Source organism: Meriones unguiculatus, chromosome 3, assembly GCF_030254825.1.
Source record: "Meriones unguiculatus strain TT.TT164.6M chromosome 3, Bangor_MerUng_6.1, whole genome shotgun sequence".
Lineage (NCBI taxonomy): Eukaryota > Metazoa > Chordata > Mammalia > Rodentia > Muridae > Meriones > Meriones unguiculatus.
The window spans coordinates 43,234,809-43,251,034 of NC_083351.1; the positions used below are offsets into that span (position 1 = coordinate 43,234,809).

At 37.8% G+C, this 16,226-nt stretch overlaps 1 protein-coding gene and 1 pseudogene across 1 annotated transcript; one reads left to right on the forward strand and one right to left on the reverse strand.

Annotated features, from left to right (window-relative positions):
- Positions 1–1,716: 1,716 nt before the first annotated feature.
- On the forward strand, positions 1,717–2,655 carry LOC110543111 (olfactory receptor 13D1). The gene has a single exon (XM_021629542.2). The coding sequence runs from the start codon at positions 1,717–1,719 to the stop codon at positions 2,653–2,655; it is 939 nt and encodes a 312-aa protein (XP_021485217.1).
- An 11,064-nt stretch (positions 2,656–13,719) lies between these two features.
- LOC132653414 (U6atac minor spliceosomal RNA) lies at positions 13,720–13,815 on the reverse strand (annotated as a pseudogene).
- Between the last annotated feature and the right edge of the window lie 2,411 nt (positions 13,816–16,226).

Consider the following 16,226-nt stretch of genomic DNA (forward strand, 5'->3'; position numbering starts at 1 on the left):
GGAAATAAATTGAGGAGAAAAATAGAGAATTGGGGCAACTGGAAAGTTTTAAAAGGAAGAAATGTAGTTCTTAGTGATTTCAATTAAAGAAAAATGGATTCCAGGCTGAGGAAAACTGTACATAACAGTATCCCAGTATCCTCAGTGCTTGGAGATTCCAGAGAACCAAACTCCATGGCTCCCAGACTCCTCCCTGTTTAGATGCTCCAAGAAAAATGCTCCTGTTATAACTTTAATTCCCTCAAAAAATAGAATTTTTTGAGACAAGATATCATTGTGTGACCGTGACTGGTCTGGAAATTGTCATGCAGTTTAGGATGGTTTCAAACATACAGGGATCCATGACTATGCCTCAGCCTCAGCCAACCAAGTGCTGGGATTAAATATGTGCACCAGAACATTCAAGCCATCTGAATTTTTAAAATTAAATCAGTGTTTTTCCTTTCAGTCAATTGGACTTAAAAATATAATTTATTGGACTGGAGAGATGGCTCAGAGGTTAAGAGCACTGGCTCCTCTTCCAGAGGTCCTGAGTTCAATTCCCAGCAACCACATGGTGACTCACAACTATCTATAATAAGACCTGGTGCCCTCTTCTGGCCTGAATATTCATATTCATATTCAATAATATGAATATTATTAAATTCAAAAACATTCATATTCAATAACTGTTATATTTATCATGTAATTTATTATACTAAATGCTCATCGACTAGTGACATATTGGAACTAGATATCATCCAGTAGATTCCATCTAATTTAAACAAAACAAACTATTAAAACACTATTGTAAGATGTGGGAAATAGTAAGAGCTGGAGAGGACGGGAACCCCACAAGGAGAACAACAGAACCAGAAAACTTGAACACAGGGAACTTCCCAGAGACTCATACTCCAACCAAGTACCAGGCATGGAGATAACCTAGAACCCCTGCACAAATGAAGCCCATGGCAGTTCAGTGTCCAAGTGGGTTACATAGTAATGGGAAGAGGAACTGCCTCTGACATAATCTGATTGGCCTGCTCTTTGATCACCTCCCCCTGAGGGGAGAGCAGCCTTACCAGGCCACAGAAGATGACAATGCAGCCACTCCTGATGAGACCTGATAGACTAGGATCAGAATGAAGGAGAAGAGGACCTCCCCTATCAGTGGACTTGGGGAGTGGCATGTGTGAAGAAGGGGGAGGGAGGGTGGGATCAGGAAGGGAGGAGGGAGGGGCTTATGGAGGGATACAAAGTGAATAAAGTGTAATTAATAAAAAAAAAAACACTATTGTTCCATTCTCTAGCTGACACTAGCCTAGCTAGATGCAAATTAAAAAGTTAAGTACTTAAAGTGGGTTAAGAGTCTAAATCCATGGCAAGGTACAAATATACTTTTGTATCCAGCTTTAATAGGAAACAGCTTTATTTCAAAATATTCAAGAATAAAAAATACTTATGTGACTATACTTGAAAGAAGTTTGATCTGAGATTGTGTTTAATTAGAGACCTGCCACTTCCTAGCCATTGGTTGCTAAGCAATATTGCCTGTTTCTGTGTCCCTTTCTTTATTAGTGACAATATAATAACTCTACCATTGCTGAGTCTAAGAATTTCTCTAGGAAACAAAGAAGATAATGCATGTAAAAGTTATTCTAGGAATCTCCATCAAAATCTAAGTTTCCTTGAATCACACCCTTGTATGAATTCTACAGGTGAGATGATTGTGTGGAGATGGGAAATTATTCTGCAGTCACGGAATTCTTTCTCGTGGGGCTTTCCCAGTACCCAGAACTTCAGCTTTTCCTGTTTGTGCTCTGTCTCATCATGTACTTGATAATCCTTCTGGGAAATAGTCTGCTCATCATCATTAGTATCCTGGATTCCCGACTCCATACCCCCATGTATTTCTTTCTTGGGAACCTCTCTTTTTTGGACATCTGTTACACATCCTCATCAATACCTCAAATGCTTATCATGTTTATGTCAGAGAGAAAATCCATCTCCTTCCTTGGTTGTGCTCTACAAATGGTTATCTCCCTTGGCTTGGGCTCCACAGAGTGTGTCCTCCTGGCTGTGATGGCCTATGATAGGTATGCTGCCATTTGCAATCCACTAAGGTATCCTATAATCATGAACAAGGTGTTATATGTGCACATGGCTGTGTGGTCCTGGGTCATAGGCTGTCTGAACTCTCTAGTGCAAACAGTCTTGACAATGGTGTTGCCTTTCTGTGGTAATAACGTCATCGATCACCTTACCTGTGAGATCCTGGCTCTTCTTAAACTTGTATGCTCAGATATCAGCATGAATGTGCTTATCATGACAGTGGCCAGCATCGTTTTGTTAATGATTCCTCTGCTGTTAATTTTTGTGTCCTATATTTTTATCCTTTCCTCCATCCTAAGAATTAATTCTGCTGAAGGAAGAAAGAAAGCCTTTTCTACCTGTTCAGCCCACTTAACTGTGGTCATCTTGTTCTATGGCTCAGCGCTTTTTATGTATATGAAACCCAAGTCAAAGTACACCAAAGCATCTGATGAAATCATTGGACTGTCTTATGGAGTTGTGACTCCAATGTTGAATCCTATCATCTACAGCTTGAGGAATAAGGAGGTAAAAGAGGCTGTGAAGAAAATTTTGAGCAAACATTTGTATTTACAGAAAATCTGAAAGGCCTTGAGGTCTATGAAATTCAGCTTGGGATGAGATGCTGTGTTTTCAAATGCTACTCAAAAGACCAAGGATGATGAAAGACCAAAGATGAAGCTCCAGTTCTCTGCAACGTACATCCTGTAACCCTTCTGAGTAGCGCAGTGTTTGCAGACTCCCAACTGTATGCAGCGTTTCTAATCAACCCTTGTGGCTTTTCATCAAATCAATCTCTCTCATTTCTTCTAGTTCCCTTCTCTCCTCTTTCTTTTTTTTGCTCATTTGCCTTCCACTTCTCTCTGCCATTTCTTTCTTGGAGAACCTCATCCATTCATCGTATACTTTGGTTTCTTCCTAGTCCCTTTTTCACTCATTTTAATTCAACACCCATTATGCTATGGTCTAAAATCCCCTCTAAGGGTAAAAGAAAGCATCTTCTCTCTTTATAACTTAACAGTCCTTCCTTCAGCACACGTGGTGCTCGGAAAGGCTAACCCCACCTCCTAGAAATAGTGTTAAGCACTGAGCATACACCTAGCCAAAGAAGTGACTCTCTCTAACCCAGTGACTGATTCCACACAAGTCAGCCAGGTCAGGTGATAACACGCAGTCTCTGATGCTGCTCCAGTTTGAGACGATCCGCACTCTTTCTGCTAGGGGTGGTGAAGAAGCACAATCTGAGGCCTGATCTTTGCCAGGGCCCAGAAAAGGCCTAGGTGAAAGGCAAAGGGGAAGTTCGAGGAAGACAGAGGACATCTGGAGCTGTTGTTCTAACTCCTTGATCCAGCTGTGGCTAAAGGAAAGTTTGTGGTTATTCCTGTGGTTATGAATCAATACACTGCATTTCTACAATGCTCCCCCAATTTTTAGTTGGATTCTTGCTGTTTATAATCATATATTCCTAACAATATTTTCTTATTCCTATTTTTCCTCATTCTTGTTTTTGAGGAAAAGATTAAAATTAGCTTCAAGTATCCAGTGTCTATGTTTAAAAAAAAAAATACATTTATTTATTCATGCTGTGTAGAGGGTCAGTTGAAAACTTATAGGAGTCATGTGGGCTCTAGGGGTCAAACTCAGGTTCTCAGCCTTGACAGCAAGTACGGTTATCTGCTGAGCCATCTTACCAGCCCTCCTTTCTTCTGATAACTAAAGTAGAGGCATCTGATCTCCATTCACCATATACAGAAGTATATGTAGAGCACTCATCTCCCTATACTTGCTGAGGGATATGTATATTTTTCTGGAATCTAGCTTTCATTTTGGCCAGATCACCAGCACACAGTTGAAATCCAGTCTACAAACACCTTGTGTTGTGTTTGAAAACTTCATCAGGCTGTACACTGTGCTCATTCAATACAAAGCCAATTAAAGAAAGAAGAAAACCCATAGTCTGCCCTTGCTATGATCACTGGAATTATCATCACAGCCCTGGCAAAACTAGCATTGACATGGTTCCTTCTAACCAAAGAAAGAACCATGATTGAAATCAAACAGAAGTACTTTTAATGTCCCTACTTGAGTTCCTTTAAAACTGCTATACCACAGCAATACTTATAAAACCTCCATTGCATTTTAGTTCACAGCTGCTTCGAAACATCTTTTCTAACATTTCTTATTGCCCAATCACCCTGCAGTTTTCCTCTCCTCTGCTCCTTCCTTAATCATGATAATCTTTTTCATGCAAAATAAGCTATCCTGCTAAGGCAAGGAATTTAGAAAAAGATGGATTTTAAACAAGTTGAGAAATTTGGGGCTGTTGTGGGAGAAGAGCTGTTAAAATGCTCAAGTTAAGCATTTTTTTCCTAAGAGCTAGAGAGATGGCTGGATAAGAGCACATGCTTCAGAAACAAGAGAACGTAAGTTCAGATGCCAGTACCATTGAAAACAACAGAGAGGGTCTCACAGAAGCCTTTAACACAATGCTATAGAGTAGGGACAAGAGGAATGCTGGAACTTGCTGGCTTCCAGCCTACTTCTAGGTTCATGAGACACAATGGAGAGAGAGGGAACAGAACACCTAATGTTGTCCTATGGCCTTCACATGTGCAGAGGAGAATGCATGTGTACATGTACCACATATTTATGCCACTCACTGACATGCACAAGACATTTTTGTCCTCCAATATTATTTTGTCAAATCAAGTCTTAACTTTAAGGTCAGCCTGCACTAAAGCAAAATAAATAAATAAATTCTTCATTCCAAAGAGGGGCAAAATCTAATATCAGAGATCAGACCTCTACTCTTGCCTGATGCGTCTAAAACAAAAAGGGGGAACTGTAGAGAGCTGTGTGATGCCGCGCCTTAAAGATGGAGCTGGTTTCCGCCTTCCACCTTCCCGATGGTGAGTGCTCTCTGTCACGAACAACTCCACATTTGGCTAAGGCTGAGGATCTGGCTTGCTTCCATGTATGTGGACCTATCTGCATTGCCCACGAGGCACGCCTGGGTTGGCTACCCAGAGGCTATTTAAGCTGTGGGCTGGCTTTCCCCAGGGTCAGAAGATTGTTCAAGGTTCCTGAATAAACTGCATTGAGAAGAAAAAAAAAAAAAAGAGGGGCAAAATCACCTGGGAGATGAGCCTCTGTACACGCTTGTGGGGTATCCTGAATTGCCAGAGTACCTTTCTCTGGGATGCACAGAGAGGAGAAAACGGGCTGAGATAAGCATTCATCTTTTCATGTGTAACTCGCTGCCTTATGCTGCTGTTGCCATGACTTCCCCACCATGATGGGTTGTGTCCTAGAACTGTGAGCCAAAATAACCTCTTTTTTAAAAGTGTGTGCCGAGTGAATGAACTAATGTGTGGTTGACGTTCTTGTACAAAAAGAAAATAAGGTTTTTGCCATTGCCTAAGCAATCCTTACAGTTGTCACTCTACCTAAAACTCCCTCACTCTAGCCTATCTCTACAAAGTATCTGACTCTCGAAGTATCTCCTTGGACCTCAAGTGTTGTCATCAGTCTACCTTGATTCAATCTACGTGAACTCCTACAGCAACATAGTTAGGCCAAAGTGCTTCCTATGTAAAGGTCCTCGCTTTCTTTAAACTATTCGCTCAGCTATTGATTGATTGAAAGTTCACTAGGGGAAGAGCTGTGAATCATCTGCTTTGTAATCTCACAGATATATGGCCTTATAGTAAATGATTCATTTAATCATTATTTTACTTTTTTGTATGGCCTATTTGTCTTTTTAAGAAATAATGTTATTATACTTTTTATTTGTGTGTGTGTGTGTGTGTGTGTGTGTGTGTGTGCGCGCGCGCGCGCGCGCGCACGTGAGTGTATGTGTGTGTTTGTGTACAGGATGGCATGGGTGTGGTGGTCAGAAGATAATTTGTAGGAGTCAGTTCTCTCCTTTCCAGATATGGAACTAAAGACATCAGTGTTGGTGGCAAACATCTTTATTAACTAAGTCATCCTATTGGCCCCTATTTGTCTTTTAAAAGAATTTATTTTTTTAAAACATGCACAGTGTCACTGTAATATATGTAATGCATGAAACTGCTGCAGCAATATCCTGGCTTAAAATGATACCCCTCTGTTGCATATCTGGTTTTCTTCACTCTGTACATGGGAAGAGTCCAACTGACTGACAGAATCCAGCCAGCCCAGCTACACACAGATGTAATCCCTGAACTAGCTTACTGAAACTGTCACCTGACAATGACCCAAATAAAAAGATTAATATGTATGACAGTGACCTAATGCCTACTCTTATAATACATGTCCAAAACAGAAACTTTAATTTCCCATCTTCAAACTACTTTCCTTCAAGTTTTTCCCATCTCAGAAAGTGAAACATCTGCAACCAGCCCACTAGCAAATTCTATCTTGTCTACATTCAAACTTTGCCTGTTTGAGAACCTCCTTTACTAATCTCCAATTCCAAGCCACATTATGTTTTTTTAATTATTTTATTTTATGTGCATCAGCGTGAGGTATCAGATCCCTTGGAGCTGGAGTTACAGTTGTGAGCTGCCATGTGGGTGCTGGGAATTGAACCTGGGTCCTCTGGAAGAGCAGACAGTGCTCTTACCAAGCCACATTATGTAACCCAAGCTACGTGATGGCTTCACACATCAAATTCCTCATCCTACATATGACCCCTTACAACCCGTTCTCTGAACACAACCAAAGTGCAAAGAGTGCACATTAGGAGCAGTCACTATTAACTGAGATGGGACAGGAGGAAACTTTTCTGAAATTAATGTTCTATATCCTTATAAGGATCCAAATAGCACAGGCATCAACCCTGGTGATCAATGGCATGACAGATGTCGCAGTTAGATCCCTTGTTATTTTGTAAACTTTCAATTCAGGATTGCCCATGGATTTTTTTTTCTTGTGTGTGTGTCAGACTACCCTAATTGTAACCATATCTCTGGTTCACATTAAAAACCATCATTTTAGTTAAAAACCAAAAAACAAAAAGCACAGGCATGCATTTGTTCAAACTGAGTATGACAGGTTATAATTTTGCAGTGTGTAAATTTTTATTGAAAATTTATATAATATATTCCGATCACAGCTTCCCTTCCTCATCTCCTCCCCACTTCACCTATCCAAATCTACACCTTCTTTCTCTCTTTCTTTAGAAAACAGACAAAAAGAACATATTTTTTAAATGGAAAGAAACGCAAGATATACTCACCCAAACACATACACGTTCATGTACACACACATGTATTTATACACATAAAAACACACACAACCATAAAAACACAAAATCAGAAACCATAACATACATGCAAAAGACCAGTAAGATAAAAAATCCAAACATTTCAATATTAGACAAAAAAAATTTTAAACTACAAAAACACCATTGAGTTTGTCTTGTAACTACCGGGCATGGGGCCTATCCTTAAGGATGGGTTATAAACTCAATGAGACTTAAAAAAAAAAAAAAGAAACCCTGATTTTCCTTTGCAAGAAGGTGTCAATTGGAGATACCTTCTCTTCGTGGCTCAAGATGGGAGATTGTGTCCACTTCCCTGTAAATTTCTAACTAAAAGGAAAAATATAAATATTTAACTATAATGAATCACATGATGAAGTACTTATGAAAAAAATATAATGATATCTATTGTTTCCTTTTAAAAAAAAACATCCAAAGATGACTCACACTTAAAGGAGGAGCAGACTCCTCGATCTACATAAATCTAGTAAAATAGGAAAGGCAAAAGCTGGACAGCAGGCACATGATCATCAATCAGCCTTAGCTTTTTTCTGGCCCCTTTTATGTGTGAGAGTTTTAGAATACACATGGGTTTATTAAACACAAAATTTGTGATGTTGATGGTCCTTGGATAAATTTATCTGTGACTGAGTCACAGGTGGAAATTTAATCCTAAGTGGTATCTTTATAAATCTTTTTTTTCTTCTATTGAAAAAGAATTTTTTCCATACAATATATTTTGATTACTGTTTCCCCTCTCCTTAACCCTTCTCACCTCCTCTCCCATCACCCTTTCTGTCTCTTCTTAGAAAACAACAGGCATCTAAGGAATAAGATTAAAATAAAATAAAACATAACAAATTAGGACAAAACAACCAAACGAGAAAAAGAGCCAAAGAAAAAAAAACACAAAAAATACATATAGAAGCTGAACCACACACACTTGCACCCACAAGAATTCCATAAAAACACAAAACTGAAAACTATAACATAGGACCTGTAAGGTCAAAACAAACAAACAAACAAAACACCTGCCTGACTAACATTGTGACAAAGAACCTCCAAAGATGCTGCTGAGTTTGTTTTGTGTTGAACGGGCTGCTGCTCATGCAGCCTACTCTTAAGAGAAGTAGTTGGCTTCTCCAATGAGACTCCCTTGGAGAAAGTAATTTTTTCATTTGCAAGTGGCTATCAATTGGATATTGCTTCTGGATCAGGGACGTGGGTGTGCGTCCACTTCTCCTTTCAGCTCTAGGACCCTATCGGGTGCAGACACATGCACGCCCTGGGCATGCTCTGCAGGCTCTGTGAGTTAATATGTGCTTTGGTCCTGCTGTGTGTAGAAGGCCTTGGTTCCTTGGGATCCTCCAGCTCCTCTGACTTTTAACAGTCTTTCTGCCTCCTCATCCACAGAGTTCCCTGAGCCCCGACAGAAAGGTTTAATGAAAAAAAAAAATCTCTTTTAGGGATGAAAGTTCCAAGGTGTCTCATTCTCTGAATATTGTCTGGCTGTGGGCCTCTTACTGTTCCCTTCTCCCTAAGATAAATAAATAAATAAATATATATGTATGTATGTATAGATGAAAAGGGGGATGGACAGGAATAAGAGGATCAAACAGGGAGGAGGGGGAAGAAGGGTCTATGGAGGGAACCCAGGGAGGTACAGCTAAAACTAAGGGTCATTTGAAGGGCTGTATGAAAACCTTACAGTATAAATACATATACATATACATGCATACATATGTGTGTGTGAAGGCAATTTAAATGAAATCATAAAATAATAGGGGAGAACAAAAGAAATAATAATAGCCGAACAAAAGAAATGTCCATTACTATTGCGTGAAGACAACATAACCCCAAAGCAGTTCTGTTATACTAATGATCCAGATGGTGATAAGTGTTAATCTGAAAGCTTAATACCATTATATACATAAATGCCCCAAATGGACATTTCTTGTCATCAAATAAAGCTTCCTGTACTGAGAATGGGTTACATCTAATCAATTTCTTGGCCCAATGGGTCCGATGGGAACCCTTAAACAACCTAGAGTATTACCAAGGTTCTTGGTGGCTTTCCACAAACTAATGGTAAGGTTCCACTGAGGAAGACAACACTCTTAAACTTAAGTTAGGAAAAAGTTCAACTATTTTTCAACAGTCAAAACTTTTTAATTAGGCTATTTACATCTCTTATAAGAGAAAACCTTAAAATAAATTTAATAGTCCCTGTGAAAACTTTATCGCAAATTCTCTCAGCTTAAAAAAAAAATGTTCTATTATTTCAAAAGCAAAACTTCTTAATAGGTACTTACAACTCTTGCAAGTGAGAAATTAAAAATAAAGTTTAATAGTCCCTGTGAAACTTAATTCACTATGCACAGCCTTGACAGGGTTTAGTTGTTATTCCCAGGGGAAGAAAAAGAAAGAGAAGAAAAATATCAGATTTATCAGAATCAAGTTGGCATGATGCATTGTTTTCAATATTCTTTCACATAGCTATTTGTAACAGGATTACTATTTTCCCAGGCATGTCAGACTTTGTGAACTTTAGCCAAAAAACAAACAACAACAACAACAAAACATGGTTTTTCTTACAGTTTTTACTCAGCAACTAATACAATTAAAGCCAGAAAGTCCTTAATAATGCTTATATACCTACATGACAACTACATTTTTATTGTATAACACTGCTAGTCTTAAAACAATGAGATTTCATAATCACACACATTTTTCCCAGAGCCTTTCTGATATGGAAACTTAATAAAAATTAAGTTAAAGTTTAATTCTAGCAATCTACAAATTAGCAGAGTTGGCTCTTCTCTGCATCTTCTCACACCAGATGCCGAACAAAAGAAATGTCCATTACTATTGCGTGAAGACAACATAACCCCAAAGCAGTTCTGTTATACTAATGATCCAGATGGTGATAAGTGTTAATCTGAAAGCTTAATACCATTATATACCTAAAGTTAGGAAATTTTACTTACTATAACAAACACTGCTTTAACTAGACATGCATCTACTCAGTTTAAATCTTAGGTTTTCAACAAAAATTTTGAAAGCCAAGGCATTTTAAGAAAGCAAAAAAATGCATGTCAGTAACAAATGAAAAAAATTATTAACAATCAAATAAGTAGATGATATGACTTTATATGAAAACAAATTTGAAAATGTAGATAAGACTTAGGAGTCAGAAGAAAAGCCATCTTTGGAGCCTCTCTTTAATTACTTATGCACTGTTGTTATAGTTGCCTTATGAAATCTTATACTTTGCCCCTATTTGTAATCAATCTCTTTACTTCCGCTTTTTCTAGTTCCTCAAGATCATCATGTAGTGATACTCAGTGTTTTATTTCTCAATGTATGTATTGAAGCATAAAATTCCTTTATCTCACAAACTTTGATAAAAAATATTATCATTAATTTATGAATATTTTTATTTTTTCCATCATGATATTTATAACCTGAGAATTCTTCAGAGGTATGTTTTTAAGATTTCATGTTTAAACTACATTTTGGAGGTTTTCTTTTGAATATGGATTTGCAGAACATGGCATATGACTATAGAAAGTAACCTAAATTATGTTGGTTAATTGACATTAAAAAACTTGCTTCCTGAGGAGGCAGAAAGATTTTAAGAGTCAGAGGGCTGGAGGACACCAAGAGAACAAGGCCCTCTGAACCAACTAACCAAGGCACATATAAGATCACAGAGACCGAGGGCGGCATGGGCCCACACCAGGCATTCTACCTATCTATTATAGCTATTAGCTTAGGATTTTTATGGGACTCCTGACCATGAGAACAAGAATATCTCTGACTCATGTGTCCGTTCTTGAGACTCTTTTCCTCCTGCTGGGTTGCCATATCCAAACATGATATGATATTTTTGCCTCATTTAATTATCTTTTATTTTAATATGTTTGGTTGTTATTTCTTAGAAGCCTGTTCTTTTCTAATGAGAGACAAAAAGAGAGTGGATCTGGAGAAGAGGGAAGGTTAGGAGGAACTGGGAGGAGTAGAGGGAGAAAAAAATGTAAGCAAGATATATTGAATGAGAAAAGAATCTATTTTCAATATAAATGAAAGAATCATATGTCTAATAATATAACTTGTGACTCAAAAAAAGACTTGCTTCCTTTCCAAAAGAAATATAAACAGGTATTATAAATACCTTAGACTACAGAAAACAGAAGTACCCTGAGATATATGGCAGTTCATATGCTAAGTAAAAGAGTATTTATATTTAACCAAAGATGACACTACAAACCAGCTAACAGAAAATGTAAATGAATGCTACAAACACAGGGTGGAGGGGGAGGAAATGTACCTTAACTAAGGCAAGGAGGATACAACAAAACATAAAAGACCAAGAAGTAAACTTAAAAACATTTATATAGAAAAATATACAGCTAAAAAAGTTCAAAACATGACACAAAAAGTATTTGTCACTTAGATATAAATCCCAAAGTGGATTAGAATCCAGATTGTTTTTTCAATTTTTTATTTTTATTAATTACAGTTTATTCACTTTGTATCCCAGCTGTAGCCCCCTCCCCCATCCCCTCCCAATCCCACCTTACCTCCCTCTTCTTCTCCTATGCCTCTCCTCCAGATGAATGATAGAGGAGGTCATCTAACCCTAGTCTATCAGGTCTCATCTTTGTCTTCCTCTGTAGACTGGTAAGGCTGCTCCCACCTCAGGTGGAGGTGATCAAAGAGCCAGCCCATGAGTTCATGTCAGAGACAGGCCCTGTTCCTATTATTGGGGAACCCTCTTAGACACTGAGCTGCCATGAGCTACCTCTGTGCAGGGGTTCTAGGTCATCTCTATACATGGTCCTTGTTTGGAGCATCAGTCTCAGAAAAGACCCCTGTGCCCAGATTTTTTGGTTCTGTTGCTCTCTTTGCGGAGCTCCCGTTCCCTCCAGGTCTTTCTATCTTCCCCTTCTTTTATAAGATTCCCTGCACTCTGCAAAAAGTTTGGGTATGAATCTGAGCATCTGTTTTTTAATTTATTTCTGTGCTAGAGACTGAACCCCTTTCACTGAATGGATACTATGAACAAAAAAGCATGACAATGATGCAATGATTCCACTAAGAGTGATGTGAGAAGCTGCCTGTAAAGTTCCTGTCAAAAGCATCACTCATAGACTAAATGTTTGGGAATACTGCAGAATACAAAGGGAAAGAATCAGCTACAAGCCAGGCATACACAGGGTACAGGAAAATGATGGGAATGAACCAGCCTGCTCTAAATTAGTTCCTTTGTTCTCTTTGGCGAGTCAAGCTCTTTGAGATTCTTGTTCACTTTCTATGTTTTAATTAATAACATTTAGACATCAGCATTACAAAGAAAAATGAGTATCAGTGAGAAAAGAGTAACAAAAAAAAAAAAAACCGTATACATGACATTATGTACCAAATAGGCAAAATACACTGTAATGATCCCCTGTGTGCAAAATAGTATTAGTAATGTTTCCAGAGAGTAAAAGAGAGTTTATGAATATGAGTTAGGTGCTACTAAAATATTTCAGAATATAAGGTAGGAATTGTTAAAGCTTTTTTAAATAAGAAGGAACGTTTCATGGATATGAGCACTAACCTGTCAAGTAAGAGCAATAATAGAGAAGGCTCTAGCGACAGTTGGCAGGTATGCCTCCTCCAAAATGTAGACACAGAGACAATTGATTAGAACAGAAAAGGCATGAGATAGGGATGGTACTGACACAGTCTCCAATGTCAGGGAAATGGGGGATTACACACATGAGCACACACACATACACACTAAAAACAGAAGTTTAAAAACAGTTGTCAGGTGCCACAAAGCACATTGCACTGCCTTAACCACACACATTGTTGTAGGCTTAGAGTTTTCACCAAACCTACTTTATCTGGGGTTCTTAGACTCCTTTACCTCCCTTCCAAGGCACGGACCTTTGGTAGGATATTAGTAGGAAAAAGGACTCTAAGACCTCTTTTATATACTTCCTGCTGATTAGGGTCGATGAATCTTTAGGGGATTGCCAACCTCAGTCGTCAGGATACCAGCAGTCCAGTCCAAAGCCCAACACCAAGCAGGACCATGAAGTCAGTGAAAGCCTCAAGGCTCAGTTGGATTGCCATGACAGAGAACGTTTCTCTCTGCAAAGTGTCAAAGTACAAAGATCAGCGCAGCAATATCAATCCAAAAAGAGATCCCTCACTGTGCTTGGGCCTCTATGCATCTCCTCTCCTCAGAGTCCACCCACGGATATTCTCAGCTGACCAAAGTCATGCCCCTCCCATGTGAGAGCTCACAGCAAAACATCACATGCCCTCTCACAAGCCAACCTACAGCAAAACATCATGTGCCCAGCTTGCAGCAAAACATCACATGACGAAACTGAGTCTTCATAGAAACCAGAAATTTCTACTTCACATTGTTTTTAAGCCCAAGGGTCTCATCCGTTTTTTGTCAAGAGGAACACATGTTATCCTTCTCTGCTTTCATACAACACAGGAATTAATTATAAAACAATGAGTTGTCTTTACAAGTAAAGAAAATAATTTGGAAAATGAAGCCTGTTTCTCTCCATATCTACCCCCTCATCTCATCAAAGGGGTTTTTCTTTTCCTATTTACAGTCTATTAACATTGACACAAATTTACTTACAGTGAAGATGATTATAAAAACACAAAAGATGGGCATAAATTATAAGATTAAACCCAGCACTGATGAATAGTAAAAGAGCAGGTGCTTTCAAAAGAATACTGATAGCCACGGTAATGACATATCAGGTAGGTATGGTATCCTTACACTGGCATCCTTACACTACAAAAGCAAGAGCTGTTTAGGGTACCAACCACACAGTGGAATCTGTGGGTGTGCCTTATATTCTAGTTATTATTTAATAATAATTTGTATAATTAAGTGGTCCTAATAGGCAATTTTTATGCACCTATACATATACACGCACATACCTATACACATATGTATATATACATATATACACACATATACATATATATGCAAATAAATTATTTCCTACAATTGTGTGATTTTTGTATTTCTTTGGGAAAACCCCTGATTTTAATATAGTAGTGGTTTTAATATGAATGTTGCTCATTCTTTTGAAATCTTAGGTGTGTTAGCTGAATTTCAGTTATAATTTTGAAACTACACGTTAATATAGGAAAAACCACACTACTTATAATTAATATCCCAAGAAAGTTTGCTGCCAGGTGATAAACATTAATCTGGCATGTTTGGCATGTTTACTAATTGCCCTGTAGGTATTACTATAGGTCGGTGTGATTTTAATCTATTCTCCACTTTACTAGTTAGGAATGTCACAGCTACAGAACAAGTGCAAGTGGGGAAACCACCCAGGGCTCCCGGAAAGTATCACAATGTATATAAAAATATTCATTAAGTAAAAAATAGCCAATTCTTTATTAAGGGGTGGTGGAGTCTGTAAGAAAAACAACTTTTCCCCCATTTTATTGAAAAAACAATTTTTTCCCCTCACGTAATAATATGATTATAATTTTTCCTCCCTCGACTCCTCTAAGCTATTCCCCTCCCATCTGGATCCACCTCCTTTCTGTCTCTCATTAGAAAACAAACAGCTTTCTATGAAAGAATGATTAAATAGAATAAGATAGAGTTAAAACTAACGCATTGAAATCAGACAGAACAAGCAGAAGGAAAAGAGCCCAAGAGATGGCACAAGAAACAAAACCCACTCAAGTGCACAGTCAGGAATCCCTTAAAAATTCTAAACCAAAAGACATTGTGTGTGTGTGTGTGCATATATATGTATGTGTGTGTGTGTGTGTGTGTGTGAACGTATATATAGATAGATAGATGTGTGTATGTATATATACATATATATGTATATATGTGTATATATATATGTATATATATATGTATATACACACAAAAAAGACCTATAGGGTAAAAAAAAAAGAAAATATATATATATATAATAAAAAATAAGATAAATTTTTAAGAAAATTTGAGACAAGAAACCTTCAATGATGCCACTAAGTTCATTTTGTGTTGGCATCTACTGTGGACATGCAACCTATACTTAAAGAGTAGTTTGTTTCCCCACTGAGACTCCCTTGGAAAAAAGGAAATTTTCATTTGCAAGTGGTTATGAATTGGAGATAGGTTCTAGGTTAGGGGTGGAGAAATGTGTCCACTTCTCCTTTTAGCTATAGGGCCCTAAAGCATATAGGCCCTGTGCATTATGCCTCAGTCTCAGTGAGTTCATATGGCTTCAATTATGTTGATTTAAAGGGCCTTGTTTTCTTGGTGTCCTCCATCCACTCTGTCTTCTACACTCTTTCTGCATGCTATTCAATGGAGATACCCTGATCCCAGAGAAGGGATTATATGGAGACACCTCCCTATAGGACTGAGTGCTCCAAGGTCTCTCACTTTCTGCATGTCTGGCTTTTTGTCTATGTACTTGTTTCCATCTCCTTCTTTAGGTTTAGAAAAATTTCCTTTATGATTTTGTTGAAAATATTTTCTGTTCCATTCACCTGGATTTCTTCTCCTTCCTCTATTCCTATTAATTTTAGATTCATTTTTTTTCATAGTGTTTTGGATTTCCTAGGGATTTGGAGTCAGGATTTTTTTTAAGATTTAACATTTTCTTTGACCATGATATCCGTTTCTTCTGTTATGTCTTCGATGCCTGAGAGTCTCTTTTCCATCTCTTGTATTGTTTTTTTGTTTTTTGTTTTTTTGTTGTTTTTTGTTTTTTTGTTGTTTTTTTTTTTTTTTTGAGACTTTTCTCTGAGGTTCCAGTTCCTAAAATTTTCGTTTCTAGATTTACTTCAGTTTAGGTTTTCTTTATTGAGTCTATTTCTACTTTCCAGTCTTTAATTGTTTTATTTATTTCCTTCTACTATTTGT